The following is a 24950-nucleotide window of genomic DNA, read 5'->3' as shown; positions in this document are numbered from 1 at the left end:
AGTGACTTTATACTATTCATTCGTAAAGTTAAATTTTTAAAATTAGTATAGGTGTCAGATAAGAAAATCTCTAAATGAAGCGAAAGTGTAAATTTATTTTTGCAATTAACTGCTTAAATGCTTTATACGAGTATTTAAACGCACTTCTTCCACAAATGATAAGATTAAATAAATAAAAAAAGTTAATCCAAACAAATTGCAACAAGTAAGCTCGATGAATAAAGCAGGAAAAACAAATAATGGAGTTTATTTGAATGCAAAAATAATATAAACTTTGTTAAGCTTAAAATCCATTTAAAATGCCAGACAATTCGACTCTTGGATAGACAAGCAGGCAAACAGATTGACAGACCGAGAGCTAGACAAATATGTACGAGTATTTAATGAAAACGTATATGGCGAGGAGCAACTTCGTTACCAGTACAAATGTAGTCAGTCGTGGCATTTTTACTTCTTTCTGTAAAACTGTGTTTCAAAAAGTCCATTCATTGTAGATACACTTTAAAGTGAATGAATTTAATCGAGTGTGGACGAATGTCAAAGCCACTGAAGCGCATTTTCTAGTACACACTCTCTCGCGGTTGGGTAATGTGTAAATTTGCGAAAAGTTGCAAGCGAGTAGGCGCTTCATTTGGCAAATTTAGGTAGGATTATGTCCGGAAGGTTTTCAAATATGTTAACAAATTTCAGAAATGCAACAGGGTACACACCCACTTCTGACTTCACACACGAATTTAACTTTTACAAAAGCGCATTTAGACAACACAACGGCATTTAAAAAAATCCATTTAAGTAGTCGTCAACAATCAACAATAAAAAACAAAAATAAAATTACTTTTTTAAATCGTAAAGTCACATATACATATTTGATTTATTTTATTCTTTTTTTTTCTATTTTGCGACATTTGTAAACTCTGTATAAAATATATATAATCGAATGAAAAATAACATAATTACAAAGTTTACGTTTGATTCATGCATTTATTCATTCATGAAAAAGCATCTAACTGGGTACCTGCACTTTTATGTTAACATCGTTGTTAGTCTGTTTTGTTTGGGAAAAGTCTCTTTGACTCTATATGGTGTTGTCTAAGTTGCTTTTAGTATGGCTGTTTTCTCAAATGCAACAACCGTAAAAATCTATAATCAAGCATGTGTGAATGCGCCTCAATAAACTGTAGCGAAAATCATACAATTTTTTTAAATGAACTTAGTTTTGAATTGAAGTTTATACAGCTACTAATTTACAAGGTTCTTCATTACATTTCATTTATACGCGGTATTGTTATTGTTTTTGAAAAGCATCATAATTTAAATCTTTGTAATACCTACTTCCGTATTGACAAAATCACATTAGAGACGAGACAGTGGAACAAATAAATTTAATATTTCGTTTAGAAATATTTTATATATCAAATAATATCATTCAGATTTAGGGACTCCCTTTCATGAGGATCTTAATCAATTACAAGATCTCCTACTAAACAGCATTCTAAGCTTCGTCAAAGGTTTTAGGTGGCTTTAAACCTTGAGTTTCTTCACTACATGTTAACACAATGGGCTAACAGGCCTATGTGGATCCCCTAGGTATCGCAGGTATTACTTAATCTATCATTTAAATTACAATAATTAAGAAACATATGTAACATATAGGTTAATCTAGCTTGAAGTGAACTGAAAATTAAAGTATTGAGAATTGAATAAAAGTAAAATATTTTCTATAAAACTAATGTGATAACGCAATGGACCTATAGGAGGCCTACATGAGTTATGTCGTAACACATTCGGCATATTCTTTTGTTCACACTAACGGCGTTTTCAATTGGTAAATCTGGGGCAAAATGTATAATCCAGAGTAGCAAAATTACCCTGAAATAAACAGCTGTTTTATATGATTAGACATATAAAGTGTGATTTGATTTGATATATAATATATGTATTTGTGGAAAATATAAATGCTACACTAATTAAAAAAATGTTAGATTATTCTAAAAATGTTTGGTTGGACAACAAAAGTTGACAGATCGAGATTGAATTTAAATTGAATCCAGAACCCCTAAAATATCAGTTGAAAACGCCATACCAAGTATGTTTGTCACGATAAAAAAGATAACGCTTTTTCCCAGCGAACTGCAATATTTATTAGTTTTAAGGGCGGTAATTATGTATACATTTAATTCCCTTAAGACTTACTTTATATGGTTTATATTATTACACTTTTATTATTTTAAGCGATTGCAAACTATTATGATTGCTTATTCAATAAAATTCTAGTTGAACCCAGACGCTATAGTCTATATAGTACATATATAGTAGTGTTAAATGCTTGTAGAAGATTAGAGTTTTCGTGTTCTGAAGAAAAATTTAATACTATATTAGTACTGCTTACTTATTCCTGTGCAACATTATTCAAGTTTTATCCATTGATATACATTAGTCTAATATTTCTTATTCATTATTGTTTGTAATGAACTGAAATCACCAACATAGATATTCCAAATCATAGTGAAATGTTAAAGAGAATGTTTTAATAGCACTATCAATGCTGTTGTTAGGGACGGCTACTACAAAGTTCAAAACTTTAAATATCTTTCGATGTTATGACGTATGTTACACAAAAATTTCATATCTAGATCAAAGTTTTATGTACGAAACATGAAATGAAGTGCATTTCAATAACCAAAGTCTTGGATAATGTTTATAATGTTTAATTTAAAACATATCAAGAATGTTTTTAAAGTTATTTTATATTCTCTTATAAATAAACCATATTTTTATTATTGAGCTGAAACCATTGTAAAAACCGATCGGATTTGAATTGAAAAATTCTAGAAAATATTACATATCTTATGCACTGTTACTTAAAAGCAGTTTCGTTTTAATGGTTTCATTAAAAATTATATTAATTCTTTCACTGACTTTTATTAGAATGCTTTTTAAGAATTATTCTTATTGAAAATTAAAAGGTAGCACATATGCCAATTTGCAAAAAACCATATAAAGACATTTTTTTTCTATGTTTTGAAAGAAATAATGGCTTCAGGATACCGAAGCACTCATCCAAAAATTGTTTTGACAGTTCACAGTCCCAATTTATTATTAATCTGTGCTATTGTACTTCGTATCGAACTGACAAATTATAATATATAAACCTTTTCTTGAACAGTGAAGAAATATCACTAATATTCTCGTATTAAAATTGGCATGTTCAATATACTAATATACAATATACTAATTCCATTCCTCATCCTTCAAATAATGTACGGCTTTCTCTTTTGTTTCACGTGTAACTACTTTCTATAGAAACTTAAATCGAATACCTTCACTAGATTAATATTTCTTAATAAATTATTAAACTTTTAACTCATTAATCATTTACTTAAGTAAGAAAATTCCTTAAGGTGACAGAAAATATGAATAAATATAATTATATTAGATATTTTATTAATTTTTAGAATATTTTCTTGGGAAACAAAAATCGTCGAAATCGTTTTCTGACATAATTAAGTCAGATATTGCAAATGCCTCAGGTTCCACAATAGAAAATATGTAAAATTAGCCCAGAACTGAATTTAAAATACATTTTAAATGAGTTAAAATATGAGTTATTAATAATTAGGTGTAAGTTATGTTATATTATATGCCATTACAAAATGCTACTTGCTTTAAATTTTTTTAACACAAAAGAAAAATATATTCTGATATAATATAAAAACTTTGCCATAGATGACAGTAGCCGATAAGACTAAACACTAAAAAGTTTATTATTCTTACATATTATCTACATTACTTTAAAATAATATTATTATTTTTTTTTTTTCTTACACAAGAAGTAACTTAAACATGTTAGTTGCATATTCAAAAGATTAAAATTACGCGTTAACTGGTATTTACACACACTCATTAACTAAATGACTTATTTGTAATAAGTAATTTAAATTATTTAATATATAACGCCTATTGCATTATATTTTTTTTTAATTTTGTGCTTCTAATAAATTATTTAATGTTCACTGTTCCCCACTGTGTGACGTGCGTCATTTAAATTATTTTTTTACGCTAACTTAATTAATCCAATCAAGAAACCTTAAAAGGTAGAAATGCAAAAAGAAACTCGGCTTGTACTTAATTGTATCTGTTTCTTTGCTTGAGAAATCGCATCGCATTGCAAAATTTTCTTAATATAATTTAATGATGACGCTTAGCCGCCAAGAGCAGCCAAAGCCAAAGCCAAAGCAGCACCGAAGAAAAGAGCCAAATGCAGTGCCTGTCGCACTTTACAAATCTGCGGATACTGCGCAAATGGTTCGGTAGATAAACAGATATACCGCCAGACAGACAGACATACAGACAAATGCATATAGAAAATAAAGTTTTTCCATTTAAGTACGTTTTTAATATAATACGACTTACGACTATACACTTAATATGGGCGTAAATGCCAGAGAGACTGACGCACATACAGATAGGTAGACAGACGGATGGATGACAGCGAAATGAAAGTTATTGTGACAGAAAAAGATCAACAACAGCGAACATAAAAGGGAACAAATTTGAAAACGGTTAATGGCGTGACGACATGGTAATTGGTTATTAGGTCATTCTGTAGGTAGTCGCTTAAACGACTGAATTTGTTTATGCAATTTGGTATGTAGGTTATTTGTATGTTTATTGTTGCAGTTAATCATCCATCCTTTGTGCAATTAGTTTTAATCTTTATAATGTAATACTTAGGAGTTTATGGTAATTCAAGTTGTATATATCAATATGCATTTTTAACTTAGCGTTAAAAAACTAAAAAGTATGTAGGGTGTATAGATAGTTATATTAAATGCTGTCTTTAAGAATATTTTAAAGACAAACAAAATTCCAGTTATAATACTGGGATTAGATGAAATGGGGTAAATAAACGTTTCCATTTATACATATATATTATTCTTACACGATCTATTTTAAGGTAACCACAATCTTGAAGAAATATTGTCTACTTTTACAAGTTAATTGAAAATTTAAGGTTTGATAAAACTAATACATAGAACTAGAAGAAGAGCATTACTCACATATATTTTAAAAAGAAGTTAAATATCATTGTTGATAAGAAAGTATTTTGACGATACCTTGATGCGTTATAAACATGCCTGTTTCTTAGCTATCAAATATTTTTCTAAAATGCACATATGTTATTAACTGGAACGATATCCTATAAATTCAACTATCATATAGCAAAACCACACTTGTAATCATTTTATTGTAATGCTGCCTAAAATCAGATATTGATTATGCTAAAGGCTTAATTTTTTGAGCATCTAAGCCAGCTCCAATACCTCCCACTAAATAGCATTTTAAAGTTTTCGAAGGGTTTAAGGTAGTTTTTAAACCTTCAAGTAGGTTGTCGCTAGTATAGGTTAGATTAGGTTATACTAGCGATCCCAAGGGATCCACTTAGGCCCACAGGCTTATTGTGTTACCGTATAGTTAAAACGTCACTGATATAATTTAACCTAAACTAACCTTTCTAAAATGAGTACACATAAGAGGCTGCTTTACTGTTTCGGATTATATAGTTTCTATCTGATTATTGTTATCTCTACCACCACTTAATCGAAACTGAGCTAAATGATTTCAAATCAATCTTGATAACTCTGTCATATTTAAGAGGTTCACCTGCGATCTTTCTTATTTTCCTTTTTTTCCTTTTAAAAATTAAATATTTTTAAAAGCAGTTTCTTAAATTTAATTTTTTACGTAAGATCAAAATTTCTGTCTTCTAATAGATCGCATCAAATAAATGTTATGATGTAACCATTAATCACATATTTTTAAAGTAACCGCCATTTATATATAAAATTATTCTTTTAATAATAATTAAAATTTTGTTACAGGAATGCTAAGGATAGGTCGATATAATATATATTATAATATATTTTACATTTTAATTATGGGCAAAAAAACTAATATATATATTATGATTATTCTTCTGAAAGTGAAATCTCCAATTTTAGAACTCTAAACTTGATTTAAGTTAATTATTTTTCGTTTTTTTACATACATAGCTTCCTATATATACTTTTTAAATTACAATTATGGATTATCAAATGCAAGGTGTATAACTTTCTTACGTTTCTCTGTATAAGTCGCAGCTACACTTTTTAAATCAGAAATATCGATTATTAGTATTCACTACAGACAAACCTTTTTTTCATTTGTACCTACAGTAATATTCTTTTATGAATATCTGAAGGTTATCATTTTTCTTTAAGACATACTTTTCTTAATCCACTAAAATAGACACCATTGTTTTGTAATAACTGGACAAATCCCCTAAGTATATTCTGTGACACAACTTAATGTATTTTTAGTCTGCCACTGTTATTGTACTTAACAGTCTTTGAGTTTTTAGCTCATAATTTTTTTAAGAGAATGGGTATTTAGGCAACAATGTTTCTATCTTTTAGCTAAATCTGTAGATAATTTTCTTCTATCAATTTAACTAAGTTATCGCTATCAAGAGAACCATATTTAAGTCTATTATATCTATTATATGAGCACAGGCCCTTTAACGGGAACTGTACTTTAGTGAGAGGTTGTATTTTGAAACAAATCATTTACAAACAAATTTTATTTTATTCAACAAGCATAATGCATTAGTAAAAAATTTATAAATATATAATATAATATAATGCATAATATAATATAAAATATAATATAATATTTAATAAAATATATAATATAATATATTATATAAAACTATAATATATATGTTCAAAATCTTTTGATTCATTTTTGGTTAAGTGCTTCAGTCCCTAAAACCCTCCTGGCTATGTGCCTACTATTATAGCTTTTAGTAAAATAACATAAAATTGTATGTATCTATAATATTAATTAATCCAAATTAAAATATATGTCTAATGTAGTGCATTCGTGAAATCAATTAAGAAAAGTGAAATTTTTTTCAAAGAATTTGTGTAGAGACCAGCTTAACACAATTCCTACGATTGATTATAGATACACGTACAATTAAGTTCAAAATTTTCTAAGCCCTTAATAGAGCAAATAGTCAATTTAACATAAATACAATTTCAATCGATAAAACATAATCGATAAACAATAAGTTTGAAACATTGGCCGGTGGTGATTTTCGAAACTTAATTACCGTTAATGTAAGCAGATTAAAAAAACCGCCATGATTAGGTAGCCGGTCATAAACAACAACAACAATGGTTGGGAATAACTACTACAACTACAGTAACATGACACTACAAAGGTCTAAATCAGTTGAAATTGGTGTCAATTTACACACGCGTGTAATAAATTGAGTAAATAAAATTACGAATAAAGCGATTTTAAATTAATTGTGGTCACTGCAATGGCATAACAAGCAGAGAGTAGTGGAGTGGAGTGGAAGTAAGTAACTGAAGTGAGCGGTAAATTGTAGCTACTTATAAATAAATAAAAAAAATTGTACACAAAAATGACAAGTCACAAAATTGGACAAGTGCACTTCTTCTATAACTTGACACTTTAAGTGTTTATAGGCTTGGAAAAGTTCAAAAGAAATTCTTCTGAATAAATTTATATGTGTACTGCACAGATACTCGTACCGTACCGTACACTACGGAGAAGTAGCAGAAGAACTAATAAAATATTGATTCAGAAGTTCAATGAAACTTTTTATTTACTACATCAATAAAATGTAGAAAAAAAAAAGTATTTTTAATGTTTATATATTGTTTATAATGGGGAAATACGTACATATGTTGTATATACCATGGGCAAATATGTTATCATGTACTCGAAATATGGGGCTACTCATGATATGTTCACTCACTGTTGACAGCTAAAAAATCACTTAAAATTGGGTTAGTGGAAAACACCAAATTTGGTGATGAGTTTTTTTTTTTACCAACGTTTTGGGGTCTCTTTTGTTTTACTAAAGTAAAGATGATTTTTTAATATTTATAACAATTAAGTGGGCGTTCTATATGACTTGTTTTTTAATTTGATTAAAGTATCTGACAAAAAAATAAATTGCGCTAATTTCATATGCAAGTAAATATTAAAAAGACGCTTTTTTTAAAATAATTTTTAAATTGTTCAAGCTAAAATCCTAAGGGAATTTTACTTATGACAATAAAATACAATTTTTTTTCTGGTTGTGGAAATTTAATATTAATGTTTAACCTAATTTTTTTTGAGGCGTATTTTATGCATTAAGTTTCTCTTTTATTTGCTTTATAAGCCGATTTTTTTATTTAAATTTTTTTTGCGTTTAATTTGACAAATGACAATTGCACCGGTATATTGTATCTTTTTTTTTGTATTTTATTTAGTTTTATTGTAAACATGCAAAACTGTTTTACTCCATTTCAATGGCGGCAGAATTGTTGTAATGTTTGTTTGCTGACTCTGGCAACATCATCATTGCTCAGCGTAACGTAAACAAACAATAAAAATTAAAATAATAAAAATTACAAATATAAACAGCGGCGTATTACAATTAAACTGCATTAAAATTGGGATAAAAATGAAAATAAAATTTACAACAGATACGTATTAAGTAAATAAATGGGTAATTCGCAACGGCATCTGAGATGCATAAAAATGCAGTTTTAAGATGAGACGCCCTCAATAATTGTTACTGTATCATTCTGTTGTTGTTATTGTGTATCTGCACACATTTTTAAAATTTTTATTATTTATTTTTATTTTATTAAAAAATGATTAATGTTGGCAACTGACTTGACTGACTGACTACGTATGCTTATATAAGTATATGCTGCCCATAATTCATTTTGAAATTAAAATACAATAAAACAATAAATATTATAATTATTTAATATATAAAAACTGTTATTGAATTAATTTTGCATTGTAATATGCAATGCTAAATGATTTATCTACAGTCAACAGATAAACCCCGCATTAAATATGAAAAAAGTATTTGTCTTGTACTAAATAATGCTGAAGTATGTAAGAGTACTTTTAATCTTTTGTCAACTTACACAAGTACAGTTAAATTAATTAATATTCTTAAGTACTTCACTTCCTCATACAATTCCGAGTGCTTCATTATAAATATTTTACTTTTTATAATTTTTTGTTTTTGTCACAGTAGAGAATTAAAAAGTTATTGTATTTTTCTTACACATTTTGTGATTGTTCATTTTATATATTTATACAGGGTATTTTCCTTAAAAAATTTATATACTCGCGTAATCGTAGGTTAGGTTAATTTGATTAGTCGTAAGTCAAACATAGATCTCATGATTCCTAACAATACCAGACAGAGCAGAACAACTATGTAGATTCGTAGTAACCAGAATGTTTATGGTTTTTATGATTTGATCTCATGATTCTTAGCAATACCAGATAGAGCAGAACATCTATTTAGATTCGTAGTAACCAGAATTTGAATGAGTGTTTAAAACGAAGACCATATACAGATTCTCCTTTGAGAGAAGATTTTGGACTAATTCATGATTCATATAAAAACATTTAATTTAAAAAAATGAATTATATATGGTACAAAATAGTCCGAAATATTTTAAAAGGTGGTGATGTTGGCGTTTAAAACTTCAACCTCAGCTTAAATATGCGACTACTACATATTGCATTCTTTTGAGATCTCCAACTAATAGATTTCCTAAGCATTTTTAGTGTTCATCAGGTGTTTCGAAATCTACTTCAATTCTAGCTTTCTGCATTTTTTGGGTTCGTAACTATTGAATCGTATGAGCATACCTATGAAAGTAATGCAATCTTTCCGTTTATGTAATTATAAAATGGTACATAAAAGAAATAAAATTAGATACAACTATAGTATCTAATCTGAAATGAAAGCACTAGCTTCGATCTCATCGGTTATTACATTACTAAACACACTTCAATTTCATTTTCAACCTATTATTTTGTTTCTTTATTAAGTGTGACAAAGATAAGATATTGACAGGGTTCCTGGTGGGTCACATTGGCATGTATCTCAAAAGGATGAGACTATCAGACGTAAGAGTATGTCGCCTCCATCTGAATGCGGATAGAGATTCTTGATACATTTTATATGACAGCTCAGGCTAGGAGTAAGATTTTGGGACTTTGATTCTTGACTTTGTTAATAATAAAAGACATTCCAGTCTTAATTCTTTTTGCCGCACTGAAAAAAGTTTTTTTTTTTTGATGCTATATAAGTAGACATTCTTCTTCAATCATATTATGTGCTGGATTACCATGTGTTTTGGCATTTGATTATACTTTTGATTTTGCCTGTTATATAGAATTCTATATTTATTTAATTTCATCTAATTCGAAATAAGTCAATATTTGTATTGGATTAATATATAGGTTTCTTAAATCTTAAGTTCATATATGAGCAATTAGATGTCATGACCCCATTTTTATTTTTAGACTTTTCATTTATGGATTAAAATGTGTCTAATAAGGATTTTCGTATTTTTTGCTCTCATAACATAATTTTGATTGTGCCTCAATTAAAATATTTTTCTATAATAATATCTTATCATTTTAGGTATACTTTTTTAGTCTAATATTTTCTACGTATGGTATTTTCTAGTTAATTAAAACTAAATACATAAATTTTAATTAAAATTATAGATTAAAACTTGCTTTCCTTAATGTTGCCTTACTTCAGTAAATTGCAGTGTTCTGTTTCAATAGAAAACTCTGTTACCCTCAATATATTATAATGATCACATATGAAATAACATTTGTATTGTTTCTGTAATAATATATTTAAAAAAAAACCCTGTATATTAATTGTTGTAAACTCCGTATGTACTTTTGCTAAGTAATTTCCAAGAATTTGTGTCCATGTAATTTACTTTCTTAGTCAGCATTTTATGTTAGTAATGATACATTTGAGTACAGTTTTCTAGTGAATAAAATTAATTAATATTTAAATATTTTGTTTTTTGAAGTTAGTATAATTAGTTTTATACTTATCCAAACTATAGTTATTGATAAAACTATCAATATAGTATGATAGTACCAAATCAACACCATCATTAATATATAGATAAATATTGTGAAGACAATTATCATGAATCTTTCCGATAATACATTATTTCCTATTACTTATTTCAAATAATTAAATATTTCAAATAATTAATTATTTCAAATAATTAATTATTTCAACATTGTAGTACTTAATAGTCATGTTCTGAACCTAAATTATTATGAGCGTTTGTTGCCTCAACTCCATATTTTAATTTTGTCTGCGTTAATCTAATTCCGTTTAGTTCTTGGGAATTGTTGTCGATCACTAACTTTCTTATAAAGCAATGTCGTCACCAAAGGGCTAACACCTGTGATCAAAAATTATAGTTCTGCTTTAAAAATTTATGTTTTTTAAAACCTTTTCTAAAGCAAATGTGAACAGTACTGTTCTGAGTTCACTGCCTTAGGAGCGCGTGATCTTATACTTTTTATAATAATGTAATGTTTTTATAGTTATATACTGGCAGCCATTGTGTACTTTTAACCACTAAAAGTTTTATAACTGGAAGATTCTGAATGTTTTTTTAGTTTTTCTTATAAATAATTTCGTTGACTTTGAACTAAATATACTAAAACTAAGCAGACTGCATTCAGTTACGGTCTCTAAAAGCGGTTCAAGAGTGTAATTAAATAAAAATTAATCGACGTTTTATTTCGAGTATATAAATTATAGCGTAAACTTGCTTCGATCATGCCGAATAAAGAACGTTTTACTTATGGAGAATTGATATAATATTTTAACAAATGTAAGGTATACATTATCTTTGTTTTTTCCGTTTATTTAATTATTAATGTATGTAACTCAGATGTTCGAGAATAACACAAATAAACGCTCGACTGATGAAAATCAAAACTACTACATTTGCGAGATACTGGAAATAATGAATACAGCTTTTCAGAGAAGTGCGAAGAGGTTATGATTATATATTATATCTATTCTCATTTGTTATGAAGATTATTTGTTGTAAAAATGACCTTGAATTAGTTTAAAATGCTGTAGCTAATTTTAGAATTACCTGTGGATTGAAAACCTATAAAACTGCAAATAATTAATTGAATTTTTTTATGTATCTGTGATTTCTATGAATTTCATAACTACAAATGTAAACAAACTAGTAATTATAGTTACGAAATTAGAATTAAAGTAGAATAAATTGAAAATTGTATAATTATAATAATTTTATTAGTGAAGGTGCAATTTATTTGTTTATTTATGTGAGCTTTTCATTTTATAACTATTTTTATATAAGCCTTATATGGTTGAATATTTAAAAATAATATAACTTTAATAGAAATTAAAATTTCTGTTTATAAAAAAAAAACGAAAGAAATATAAATTTCTTTGTGAAAATTGTTATTTTTAATTAAGTATTTTAAGCCAATTATTTTTTTTTATTCTCTCCGGTCCTTTTGCGAAATGTTTTAAATACTAAAATAAAAGTGGAATTATATTTCAAATCTGCTATTCCAAGAATTAAGACTTTCACTTTACTAATACACGTAAACGTGTTCTCTCTTCTTTCCAAACATAAAAATTTTTTTAGATGTATAAAAAAAATTAATTTAATTTTTTATTAGTTTGAAAGACTGTCTTGCTTATCTATAAAATATTTTATTTCTAATAAACTTTATTCATAAACCATTTTCGCAAAAGCGTACATCTTACAAAAACCCTTGCGCTAAGACCCCAAAAAATAATTAAGAATAAAAATATCAAAACAGAAACACCAAATTAGGTCAACAACATCACCAGCTGGTCTAAAGTAATATCAGTCTTTGAGATTTTTATATACTTTTTTGTTGTGTTTATTTGTTTGTTTTTTTTGTTCGATTTTATAACGAATCTTGTGTACGAGATACTTTAGTCATATGATAAAAAAAAGTCGATTACGCATGCGCACCGTCGTCCAATTCAAACTAACGAATTTTTGATTTTTATTTTTTTATGGCAACGTCTGTAGCATTTATTATGGCAGTAAATGCCAAAAAATTGTATTTGTATCTAGGTTTGTTATATGATATGTGTATAATATCTCTTAATGTTTTTAGTGTATTTTTTTAATCAATTTTTTTTCTATCTTACTTTGCATGGTTAAGGTCATTTCTCTTGAGTTGTCTGATTATATTTTATTGCAAAAATGCTTTTTTATAAACCCACCACATTTGCTCATAAAAATTTAGTTTTGTATTCATGACATCACTTAAATTAGATAAAATTTTTAAAGATACTTTTATATATTTATCTCAATATATTTCTCCATAAATTTACCTTAAGTGGCAATTATTAATTATGCCCACCTATTTTTTGACGCTAACACAAATTAAACTTATAAGCTTAAGTTTTTTAGTACTTATTTTTAATTGGTTCGGCATTGATGGTAAATGAAAAAAATACATACCCGTACGTGTATATAATAGCTATGAAAAATTAGCATTTCATTATTATTAACGATATTTTCACAAACCTAGACAATTAAAAAAATTAATACTTTCTCAGTATTTAATTATACGGTTGAGTAATTCATTTTAATTTTATTTAGCTAAAATTCTTTATTTTTCATTATTTTGTATTTCAATCAAATAATTTAAAAATTTCCAATTTATTTTAAGTTATCAGATTATAAATAAATGTTAATGGGTATTATAAAAATATTTGATATCTCCTAAAATACATAAACTTTCTAGATAATAAGGAAAGTTATATTAGCTTAAACTGGTTCGATGTAGTATAGATATTGAGCCCCAACTTTGTTAGTGATATCAGATAAAGATATGGTGCAATTAAATTTTAATAAAACGTTAAAAATTAGAATTTCAATACGATTACAGTAAAAATATCAATAAAACTTAAAAGAAAGTAAAAGAATAACAAGTTTTCATTTTTATTTTACTTCTGTTTGTCAAAAACTCATATTGACTGTCACATGCATGTAGGGTATTTATATCAATCACATGTAGACTAAGTTACGATATGTACATCATTAAATGATTAGAACTGTTCAATATAAATATTTAACATTGTTAAATCTAATTTGTATTTTTTAAATAAAAAATAACAAAATGTGAATAATGCTTTCAATAAGATACATATTTTCATACCCTACCTAAACATAGTGTGTAAAGGGTAGCTTCTCAAAGACTTATAAAATTTTTATATAAACTTCAACGTAATCTTTATATAAACTTCAATATAGTGATATCTGTTTATAACACTTTAAAGGTTATACAGATTATCTCCAATCCTATAAAGATTTATGTTTGTGATAAAGTACACATATCTGTTTATCTGTTTTTGCACAAACTGATTTCTTAGTTTGGAAATAGGACTTATACCGATGCTTAACGGTTATTGAACAGATTAGTATTTTAGTTTTTTTTTAAATAGATCAATGAAATTATAAACATTTGTTACATTAATGCCTATCCTTCATTTTTCAAGTCATTTTATATTACCAGATTTTTTTTTAATCTTTGAAATATGGCAATACTACAAGTTTCTATAGAAAATTATAATTAATATTCATATATGCAATAGACTGTGTGAAAATGGGGTCTATACAGACGTCTAACTAAATTTGTAAGAAAGACCAAAGTCGGATGTATCATTCGTCCAAAATAGTATGTTATTTCAATATTTACAGGCTTCATCACTAGATTTTATATAGACCTATCTGTATAGTCTATATATTATATAGACCTATACCTATCTATTATCTATAAAAAGACGCATTGAGAATGTATATTAGCTGGAATAATTATTATAGAAGTTACGATGATAGTTAGAAAGAGGAGATCATCAAATATCTTCCATGTTTATATTCTTTGCTGTTTGTTAGTAAAAACATTAGGCAGTTATCTGCCTAAACCTGCTAGTGCGGATTGTTTACTCGGTGTTAGAAGAAAGAACGCCGTGTTAATTTGGAATGTACCAAAATTTCAATCCGTTTTAATTTTGTATTGCTTCCATATAAACTAATGATCCAGATATGTATTTTTAGGAGGATTTATTGTATTCATTTAATTAATACTTGTTTATATTTTTTGTTAATTATTTGTATACATGTTTTTTTATTTTTTATATTTCTGTTTTTAATTTTTTTTATTTTTTATATATTAATTTTTTATATTTTAATTTTTTATATATTAATTTTTTATAATGTAATTTTTTTATGTTTCTGTTTTTAATTCTTTTAATTTTTTATATTTCTGTTTTTAAGTCTTTTATTTTTTATATTTTTGTTTTTAATTTTTTTTTTATTTATTTACTTTTTTTATTTTATTTACCTTTTTTATATTATTTACTTTTTTATTTTATTTATTTTTTTTCTTCAATTTTATTTAAATTTTTTTATTTTATTAATTTAAAATTTTATTTATTTATTTATTTTTTATATGCTTTGTTTTTAATTTTTTTATTTTATTTGTTTTTATTTTTTTTTATTATGTTTTAAATTTTTTTAATTTATTTATTTTTAATTTTTTTGTTTTTAATTTTTTTATTTTATTTATTTTTAATTTTTTTTTTTATTTATTTTTAGTTTTTTTATTTTATTTAGTTTTAATTTTTTTATATTATTTATTTTTTACTTTAATAATTTATTATTTTATAATATGCATGTCTGTATAAAACAAAATTAAATGAAAAATAATTGGATATAAATGTCACATAGACTGAAACGTTAATAAAAATTTCTAATTAAAGAAAGAAGTGGAAACAGATTAAAGTTTATCGATATTTGTATCTAAAAGACTCCCTTTCAACTTATTAAATTAAAATTTTAGAATTATATGTATAGTTACTTAATTTGATACCTCAAATTTTCTTCCTTAATAACCATCTTACACTTAATTACTAATAAAAATAGATCATAAATATTTGTAATTAATATCTTTTTAATTTAAATACAATATGAAAAATATCTATGACAAACATGTATTCAAATTAAAAAAAAAAGACGTTGTATCTAAGATACTTTAAGTAACCTAAACTGTAATTTATTTGAAATTCAAGTCTTGAAATTCCACAAGCCAATGAATGTCTTCTGCGAATATTTTGTAGCATTTACTCGGTAACTTTATGGAAAAGTATAATGTCAATACAGTTCTGTTTCTATGAAACTTAATACCTGTAACCTGTCATCGTTTGCTGGTTTACGTATTTAAAGTCAGACGTCATTTTCTAAGCCATTCGCATAATATTAATTTAATTTATGACTGTTTAAACAATAAATCATTAACAAACGACAATAAATTAAATTAAACTTTGGTATTTATGGTTTCGAATTCACTTTTGTGCGCCTTGAAGTGATAAATTACAAATGAAATACCATTATAAACATTCCACATTAAATTTGTATTTTTGTATTTATTTTTTAAATTAAATTTGAAATCAAGCGCAAATTTGATATCTATTTGAGAATTAATATCTTATAACTATTTTGATTTTTTTTATCATTGCAGTTTTATCGAGTCGTATGAAGCAATTGGCCACATTACTAACGGATTTCAATTTCGAGTGCATTGGCACAGCTCAAACTGATGATGAACATGTCATTTGTGAAAGCTTAAAGCATTTTGGTACCATAATTGGCACAATCGAAGAGGAAAGGGAAAAAATGGTATTGCTATATAAATGAAATTTTTATATTACATCTGCAATTCATTGTATATTGTTCTATTAGCTTACCTTATCAGATAAACATATCGAGTCATTGGAGGAGTTTAGGAAAAAACAAATTGGTGGTGTAAAAGAAAATAAGAAAAAATTTGACAAAAAAACAGAAAAATTTTGCCAATCGCAGGAAAGATTTCTGAATATGTCAACAAAAAAACCAGAAAACACCGTACAAGAAGTGAGTATTAGCAAAGATGATATAACTAATTTTTCAATATTTTTTTATATAAAATTTTAAAATTTTTCACTGTAAATATATGTAAGAAAAAAGTGTGTTTTTCTCAAACTTATGTTAATGCTTAAAATTGCCATCAGCTGCATTTTACTTAAGCTTTGCACGTAATACAAAATTTATTACTTTCTAAAACTATTTTTTTTTTCACTTGTGGAACAAATTTTCCTCTACAAAATTACATCAAAATAGTAAAAAGTTCCATGACCTACCACAATGTTACACTTATACAGTTGCAATACTTTATGTACTCTATATACCAGTATGAAACAGAGTATTACAACTCTTTCCCATAAAAGTACTCCCATAATCCCTTTACATACATTTTGCTTACCAGTGAATGCGATGTCCGTACATAATGTACGCCCAACTATTTTTAACCCACAAAATACACAGAATCATTTCATTATTTACTGTAAATACCACTCGGTAAATATGCATTTAACCGAAGAGACGGAGAGAATATATCCTCACACTCCTTATTTCGCAAAGCAAACAAAACTATTCCCGCTCGTACTCGTGCTCGTGCTCGTTTAAAATAGATGCAGCCGTTTGCCGGCATTTTATAGGAGTAGTTTGACTGGAAGCGCACTATTCAAACATTGCAACAATATAAATGTGTGGCAGCACAACACTTCCACCATCAGAAGGGAATTCAATCTAATACTCGTAGTAAAATGTTAGACTTGTCTAGGATAAAGTTTTGTGCTATGCATTACCAACACTGCCAGCTTGTGGTGCGGTTGTGGGTGTACTATGGGCGCTTTGCGACTGACAACCGACAACCGACCAGCAAAAACATTGATGGCATTGCTGGAAGAGAAAAGTATTTTACACATTCTCGTATTCACATACATCGTTTATGTATATATATGTAGAATATATATATGTATATATATGTATAAATATATAAATGCATAAAAGCACTATCTATGAAAGTTTCTGCAACTATCTTTCTTACATTGGTTTGCTTTTCAGCTATTATATTTTATTTTAAATCTGTTGCCGGTATCTCATTTAGAGTTTCCGGCATACTGTAAGCTACCTTTATCCTTCTTAGTTTATTTGCATGACTATTTATTTTATGCAACAATATAAAACTGTTTCAATATTACTTAAAAATTGAAAGAAATTTCCAAGTGCATCTTGAAAAAGCATTCCTAACACATTGTGTCTACGAGTACGAATAGCACGGAAAGTATGGAAAATAGTTTGCTCTTCAACTTTTCCGTTTGGTGGCATTAAGTAAAATTCTTTGTTATAAAATAAATTTATACATCTCAGACAGACATTTTGATCTGTCAGGATAAAGAAAATCATTTAAATTCAATTATTAAACAACAAAATCTTTTGCTTTCGACAGATATTTAATAAAAGATATCGATAGTTTTATTTATTGACTGTCTGGTAAAAAACTGTACTTTAAAGATTTTGTAACATTGATTTTTTTATGAAGACTTAGATCAAGAGTAAAAATGAATATATTTACACAAGTTCTCAAAATTTTGTTTCAAAGGCAGTTTAAATTATTAGTTAGTTTAATAAACTTTAACTTTAATTACTTCTTTTATTTTATTTTATTGTATTTTTTATTTTTATTTTAATTCTTTAAATTAGCTTTAAGATACTGCAATAAAAAGGGTTGTCCCTTAATGCATTTAAATAAATAAATAAATAAAATAAAATACTTTTATATGTGTAATGTAAAAGATAATTACAGTAAAGTCTTTTATACTATAAGATGATGTGAGATAATAAGAAGCGGTAATATTTCACCTTTCTACGGTATCTTTATATTACTACTTTTTTAAAATACATTTTAAATGTTCAGTCAAACATAACATTTATTATATCAATCGATTTCGTGATCTTCTCTCTCTTAAGCAAGTTTCTGGAATTTATTAGAACGAAAGTTCCGTTAGCTCCTAAACACTTTAACCACATTTCTGAGGTCCTACCCAACCCTCCAATCTCTTATCCTGTCAAATAATGTCATTAGTAGTATTTTGTGAGCTTGAATATTGGCATATATTATTCTATCCTAGCTCTATCTATATTAGCGAAGAATTTCTTTCACTTTAGCTGTATTTAAAAAAGTTCTAATTTTTTCCATATCGATGTTTTGGATCAATTCTTTGTAAAATATTATACTCGTATCTTACATTTTTTATAAGAGCAAGATATATTTTATTTTTCAAGAATGTTTCTGTGTCTTCTATACATAGTCTGCATCGTCGGTTGTTCTAAGTCAGCATAATGCTTATTAAGAAAGCAGTGACCGGTTATTATTTTAATCTTTGATTTTAAATCTGATCTAATCCGATCTTAGATAAGAGATATATATGAGATATTTGGTTTTATTCTCTGAATAGCTTGGGAAGAAAAGTATTTTAGAGTTAGATTCTTCATAGGTAAACCACTTCTGGTTAGTTTGAGAAAAAGTATGTTGTAGACTTAGAACCTTTCTAGGTAAACTACTCTACTACTGATGAAGTCTTTTTTTAGACTTAAAAGTGATTTTTGCTGAGTTCAAGTATTAATTTCAGCCCATATGGTTGACTTGAATTGGCTTCCTCAGCCAATTCGGCCGCTGCTTTATTGCCAACAGTTTCGCATCCAGTTTTGTATCACTTGATTTTTAGCTGCCAGGTTGTGTAAGACATTATCTGTTTGCCAAATCCGTGCGGTCGAGCCTAAAGTTTCAATTTCTTTCAAACATTAAGATTATCGTTTTGTGACTTAGGTTATCCTGACAGTCGATATCTATCACATATATTAATCCTATCTAGCTTTTCATACAATCTCCTGACTATTCCCATAATGATGAGTCTGTTTTTCTAAGAGAAAGTGTAACTGTCACAGTGTGAAATATATGATATAAAGGACGAGTATATATCTTTTCTTCGATTTATAATTATGGTCTTTAATTTTTCTCTTTTACATAGATTGGTTTTTGTTTCTTCTGTTTCTGGATTCTGTAAATATTAATGTATATGCTTCATTTAATTCAATTTTCTTATCATAAATTTTGTAATAAACGTTTATGCAGTAAAGTAATAAATTTTCGGTATCGAAAAAGTATATACAATTTTAAATTTTACACGAGTAATTTACTTCCATAAACATAATGTTCTATATACTGTTATCTCGTTTGAGTCGAAAGGTTTCTCAACTGTTTTATCGTTAAACAAAGTACAGAAAACTTCACATCATATGAATAATCTTTCCTACAAATTTTTATCCGGAAGTCAGCTTAAAACTTGAATTGAATAATTTTTTACAAAAAACTTTACAAAATTGTAGTTTGTATTCGGAGTGTTATTAAATATTGTAATAATTTCATGAATTTTGTTTTAAAAGATTGAATGAAGTAAACGATACCAGAAATCAAAGAACTCGCATTCGCTTTTCACATTTACTGTAGGGAATTAATATTTTATGTTTTTCATTTGTTATCAATTTTACCGCCCAAAAATTTATGTATGAAACTTGAACTTGATTGATATGACGCCGAAACGATTTCATGCGTCTTAACATGAAATTTATTTTCCAATAATTTATTGCCTTGCCTCATGATGGAGTGGATGAAGTAGATGGAGTGTACCTGTGCGCAACATACAGTTTAAGTTCGAATTTAACCAACTGCTTAGATACATCACACTACAAGATACTTACTGCTGCTGCTGCTGCTTGGTTGTTCGACTTGGTATACGTAGTTGCCGTATTTATTGTTATTTCAATTGATTTTTGATTACATTTGAATTGTTAGACAACAACAACAACCGCCACAACAACAACAATTGACTACAACGTATGAAACAGCAAATAACTTAGTTTTTATTGTTGTACTGTTGTCTGTTGTCGACTGCAATTGATTGTGGCTTCTTCTTTTTAAATGCTCAAGTCTGTATTTTTCGATGTTATATTAGATACAATTTTGTACATCAAAAAATAATTTTTACCAATATTTCTTTATGTTTTACAATGTTTATAGTAGTTACATACAAACGGTAAAAAGGTTAATATTCTTACCGTTGCCATTACTTTCTGCTGCATCTGCCAGTATCTGCTGTTGTTACTAGATACGATGGATGTGTATTGTGTATGTGTTGTTGTTGTGTGTTTGCATCTGAAATACTTTAAATTGTTCTGCCTGTTTTGAAAAACTTAAAAATAATGAATGACGCAGCATAGTTTAGCAGTTCTGGTACTGGTAGCTTCATTATATTTTATTTTTATTTTTTTATATCTTTTCACTAATTTACAAGGAAATGAGTTTTACGTGAAAATGCACAAAATTGCAGTTGTTCAAAATTGAAATATTTTAAAGATATGTGCGTGCAATATATGATTCGATTGTATTGTATTTAAGGAATTTTGTATTTTGTTAAAAAAATTAATCAGAGAAAATCAAATTGGGTCAGTGGACTAAAACAATCTTTCGGCTGTTCTTGTTTTCTGCTCCAAAATGTAAAAGAAATGTTCATTACTGTTTCATATAATGCGATTATTGCAATTATTTCATATTTAGTTTTCAAACCTTATTTATTAATGTTATTTGTATGCGTAAATTGACTTATTTTCGTAAAAGAGACAGCTTTCTAATAATTATTATGTTGAAGTTGTTTTGAGCTAGTGCACTTAAGCACTTTTACTCTTTCTGAACTCGAGGTATTTTCAAAACCCCTCTTTACACCTTGACTAGATTATTGTTTATCACTTCATCAGACTAAGCAATAATTGATCTCAGATCTGCATACCTCCCTAAGGAGCCTGTAACCGTTTTAAGATTTGATAACGCGGTGTCAGTTTTCGCAAATAGTTTCAGGGGTCTATCCTTTATGTATTTTTTAATGGGATCAATCTTGTTGTCCCTGAGGATGTCATTCGTCCTAATAAGTGAACATAAATTTATATTACTCTTAACGCTAGTGTAAGGTAGTTATTATAGATTATACTTAAAAATGAAATGAAAGAGATACCAGGTCAAGAAATTCATTATTTTACCACATATGGAATATGTTTTCTAGTGAAAACAAACCGTTTGAAACAGAAAAATAACTCTCCCAAGAATGATCGAGAAAATCATTCTGTTTTCAAAATCAGACTCGAAATCTTTTGTTTCAATATAACTTTCGGTTTTCCACCGTCTTTACCGCATGGGAAACTTACAAAACAATGACCAACACTATGCAAGTATGATTTTCGATAATGATTTAGAGTATTTATAATTACTGAATCCTTTTCAGTATTACTTTCTCCGACACCGTCATTAATCAATCACTCCTTCAGCCATTTAGCTGTATCTTTTCTGTTGAAAATATAGCAAATTCAAACGCCGTACACTTAGATTCCGTAGTTTCAATAAATGCAATTAATAACAGTTTTAATACAAACTTAAATTCCCGAAATTACTTATTGTTTGGGTTTCGAGTCATTGCCTAATAACAGGAAACGAAAAAGCAGATAGTGCGGTCAAAAATGCCGTAAAACCCCATTCTATACGCTCACACTATAACATATCTGACGCTCTTAAGTTCATCAAAATTTTCTTTGATGAAATGTAAATTGATCTGGGACCTCTTCAATCCAACAAACATGTTTTTGACAATTCACTTTCATCCAGACATCAGTTTTGTAACACAGAGCCTTCTACGTCAATTATCCATATCCTTTTCACTTGTTCTCACTTCTCCCATTATAGCCACAAAAATTTATTTACGATCAAATATAACAATTCTGCATCATATTTATAATAATATTATTATAATTTACAATTAGTATATAATATAAACTTAGAACTTAGAAAGCATATAAATTATAAATTTATAATTTTAAGATTTCTATTAATTTGATCTTTTTTGGACCACTAAGTTCATTTAGGAAGTGTCATGGTAGACAAGTTGAGCTACCTTAATTCGTCCTTTTTTAGATAATTAAGTGTATTTAGAAAGTATATAAAGAAAGACAAATCAGGCTGTGACATACATTAGCCAGAAACTGACGGAATAGATGTGGTACCCTCTTAATTTTTATTGTTCTCACAATATGCGACATGAATTATAGGTATAATGTATAATCTGTCCATAACCTTACAATTCATTTCACTGCGTTAAAGGGTTTTAGGTTAATTTAAAACAACTCACAACTTATGTGACAATAGGCGATCACTGACATTAAAGAAGACACAAAAAGCAACTTTTACGGATATCTCTGAAGCAGATAATATTATAGTGAAGTTCTTTAAATAGTTTAAGTATATATCTCCATTTAAGTGCTTTGCGATACCTATATTAGAAGGTATACATTAATATATAATTCTTTAAAATTCAATTAAACTTTATGGGTACATAACATTATTATTTAAATACATAATTAATTGCAGTTTTATAATGCAAACATATGAAAATAATTAAGAATTTTAATAAATAACTTTAAGTTAATTGGATTAATTTTAGAAATCTTGTAAACCTTATAGATTATCTATAATTTTTGTTTTTACAAACGATTTTTAATATATTTCTTAACAATGTTGTTGTAAGTTTTAATTCTAAAAACATGTTTTGTGTTTAAACCTTTACTAATCATTAGTATGAGCATCAGTGATATTGATTATTGATTTTTATGAATATATCAAGATTCGAAAATTGTTTACTTGTTGTAATTCAAATAGATTTCTATCTTGTTAAAAAGAAATGTTAAAAAAACACATCAAAGCCTGTCACTTTCAATTTTGACAGATTTATTTATAGTGCTGTTAAATTATTTATATACTATATTGAAAAGTTTAAAAGGATAAGTGACTAATTAGTAATAGTTTAATTGAAAAGATAATTTCTTTCACTTTTATATATTATTTTCGAAACAGCTGTATGGTCAGCCAAAAATTCAATTAATTAAAATAATATATAAAAAAAATAAATAAAATTTTTGTTGTTGTAGTTCACTACGGTTCGAAAAAACCTCTTTATATTATTTTCCAGTATTATTTCTTTAAAAAAAAACTCAATAATTATGGCTGTACGTTTATTCAGTAAGGACAGATCCTCACTACAACCATTTTAAATAATAATAAAATGTTTTCTTTTTATAAAATTAACTTCCATTTTAATTATATAATTTTATGATGTATTTACTTTCTATACATTTTTTTTTTCATCATATAAAAAACATTTTATTAAATTTCTTCGCCTAGGTTTTTATTTAAACGTATAAATAAATTGCTAAAAAAATTTAATAACTTAAAAGCAATAAATTATTAAGTACACAAATTATTTTCAAGCAAAAGACACCTTATAAATATTTTATTACCGATTTTACGGCCTTTTAAGTGGTAAACATATTATTAAGTTATTTTATGTTTGTTGGCAGAAATTTAATGACACATTAGCATATTTGCAAATAAATTAAAATAAAAAAATAAAAAAAATACAATATATTCGATTTTTTCGCACTGTGTGTTATGAGGTGGGAAATGCAAACACTCGATTTAAAATTGCATTAAAATGGTCATTGACTTCTTCATAATTGCAAATGGGAATGGTAAATTCGATATTGCAGAAGTGAAATAAAACTGCAAGTTATTGTGTGTAATAAATTTCTTAGTAGCTTCAAGCTTTACGAGCAATTAAAATCTCATTCACGCCTACTTTTACTTCAGTGCAAAGGGTTTTTTTTTTCACTGCAGTTGCATTTTAGTATATAATTTTAAAATTATATATATTTTTTTTTTATATCTATTTATTATTGTATTTAATTATTGTGAATATTAATGGTTTTTCTTGAACCTTGACACTCATACTCTATTTTCCAAGCATTTTTTTTCTTATATTTGAATTTAAAGTATTACTGAAATGCATGGAAATGCATAATAATAATGTGCTTAGTTAAAAGCAAATTATCTTAACCGAAGCACGTTAGAATTCATAATTTCCATGAAAACCACCCTCACCACTCGCTCTCTCCAACCCATCCATCCACCCATCCAATCTCTATGCATACACTCTATGTATATGCACTTGTGCGTTTTAGCAA

At 27.0% G+C, this 24950-nt stretch overlaps 1 protein-coding gene across 5 annotated transcripts in view; it reads left to right on the top strand.

Moving 5' to 3' along the window:
• The window catches only part of LOC119670135 (rho GTPase-activating protein 26), a 99350-nt gene that overhangs the window by 59216 nt on the left and 15184 nt on the right, over positions 1-24950 (top strand). For all 5 annotated transcript variants that reach the window (XM_038080275.1, XM_038080273.1, XM_038080271.1 and 2 more), the window contains 2 exons: positions 16471-16628; positions 16692-16862. In XM_038080275.1, coding sequence (XP_037936203.1) covers positions 16471-16628; positions 16692-16862 — 329 coding nt within the window. The remainder of the gene's footprint in view (positions 1-16470; positions 16629-16691; positions 16863-24950) is intronic.

Source organism: Teleopsis dalmanni, chromosome 1, assembly GCF_002237135.1.
Source record: "Teleopsis dalmanni isolate 2A chromosome 1, ASM223713v2, whole genome shotgun sequence".
Taxonomy (NCBI): Eukaryota; Metazoa; Arthropoda; class Insecta; order Diptera; family Diopsidae; genus Teleopsis; species Teleopsis dalmanni.
Note: the sequence above shows the minus strand (reverse complement) of the source record. Positions and strands in the feature narration are given on the sequence as shown.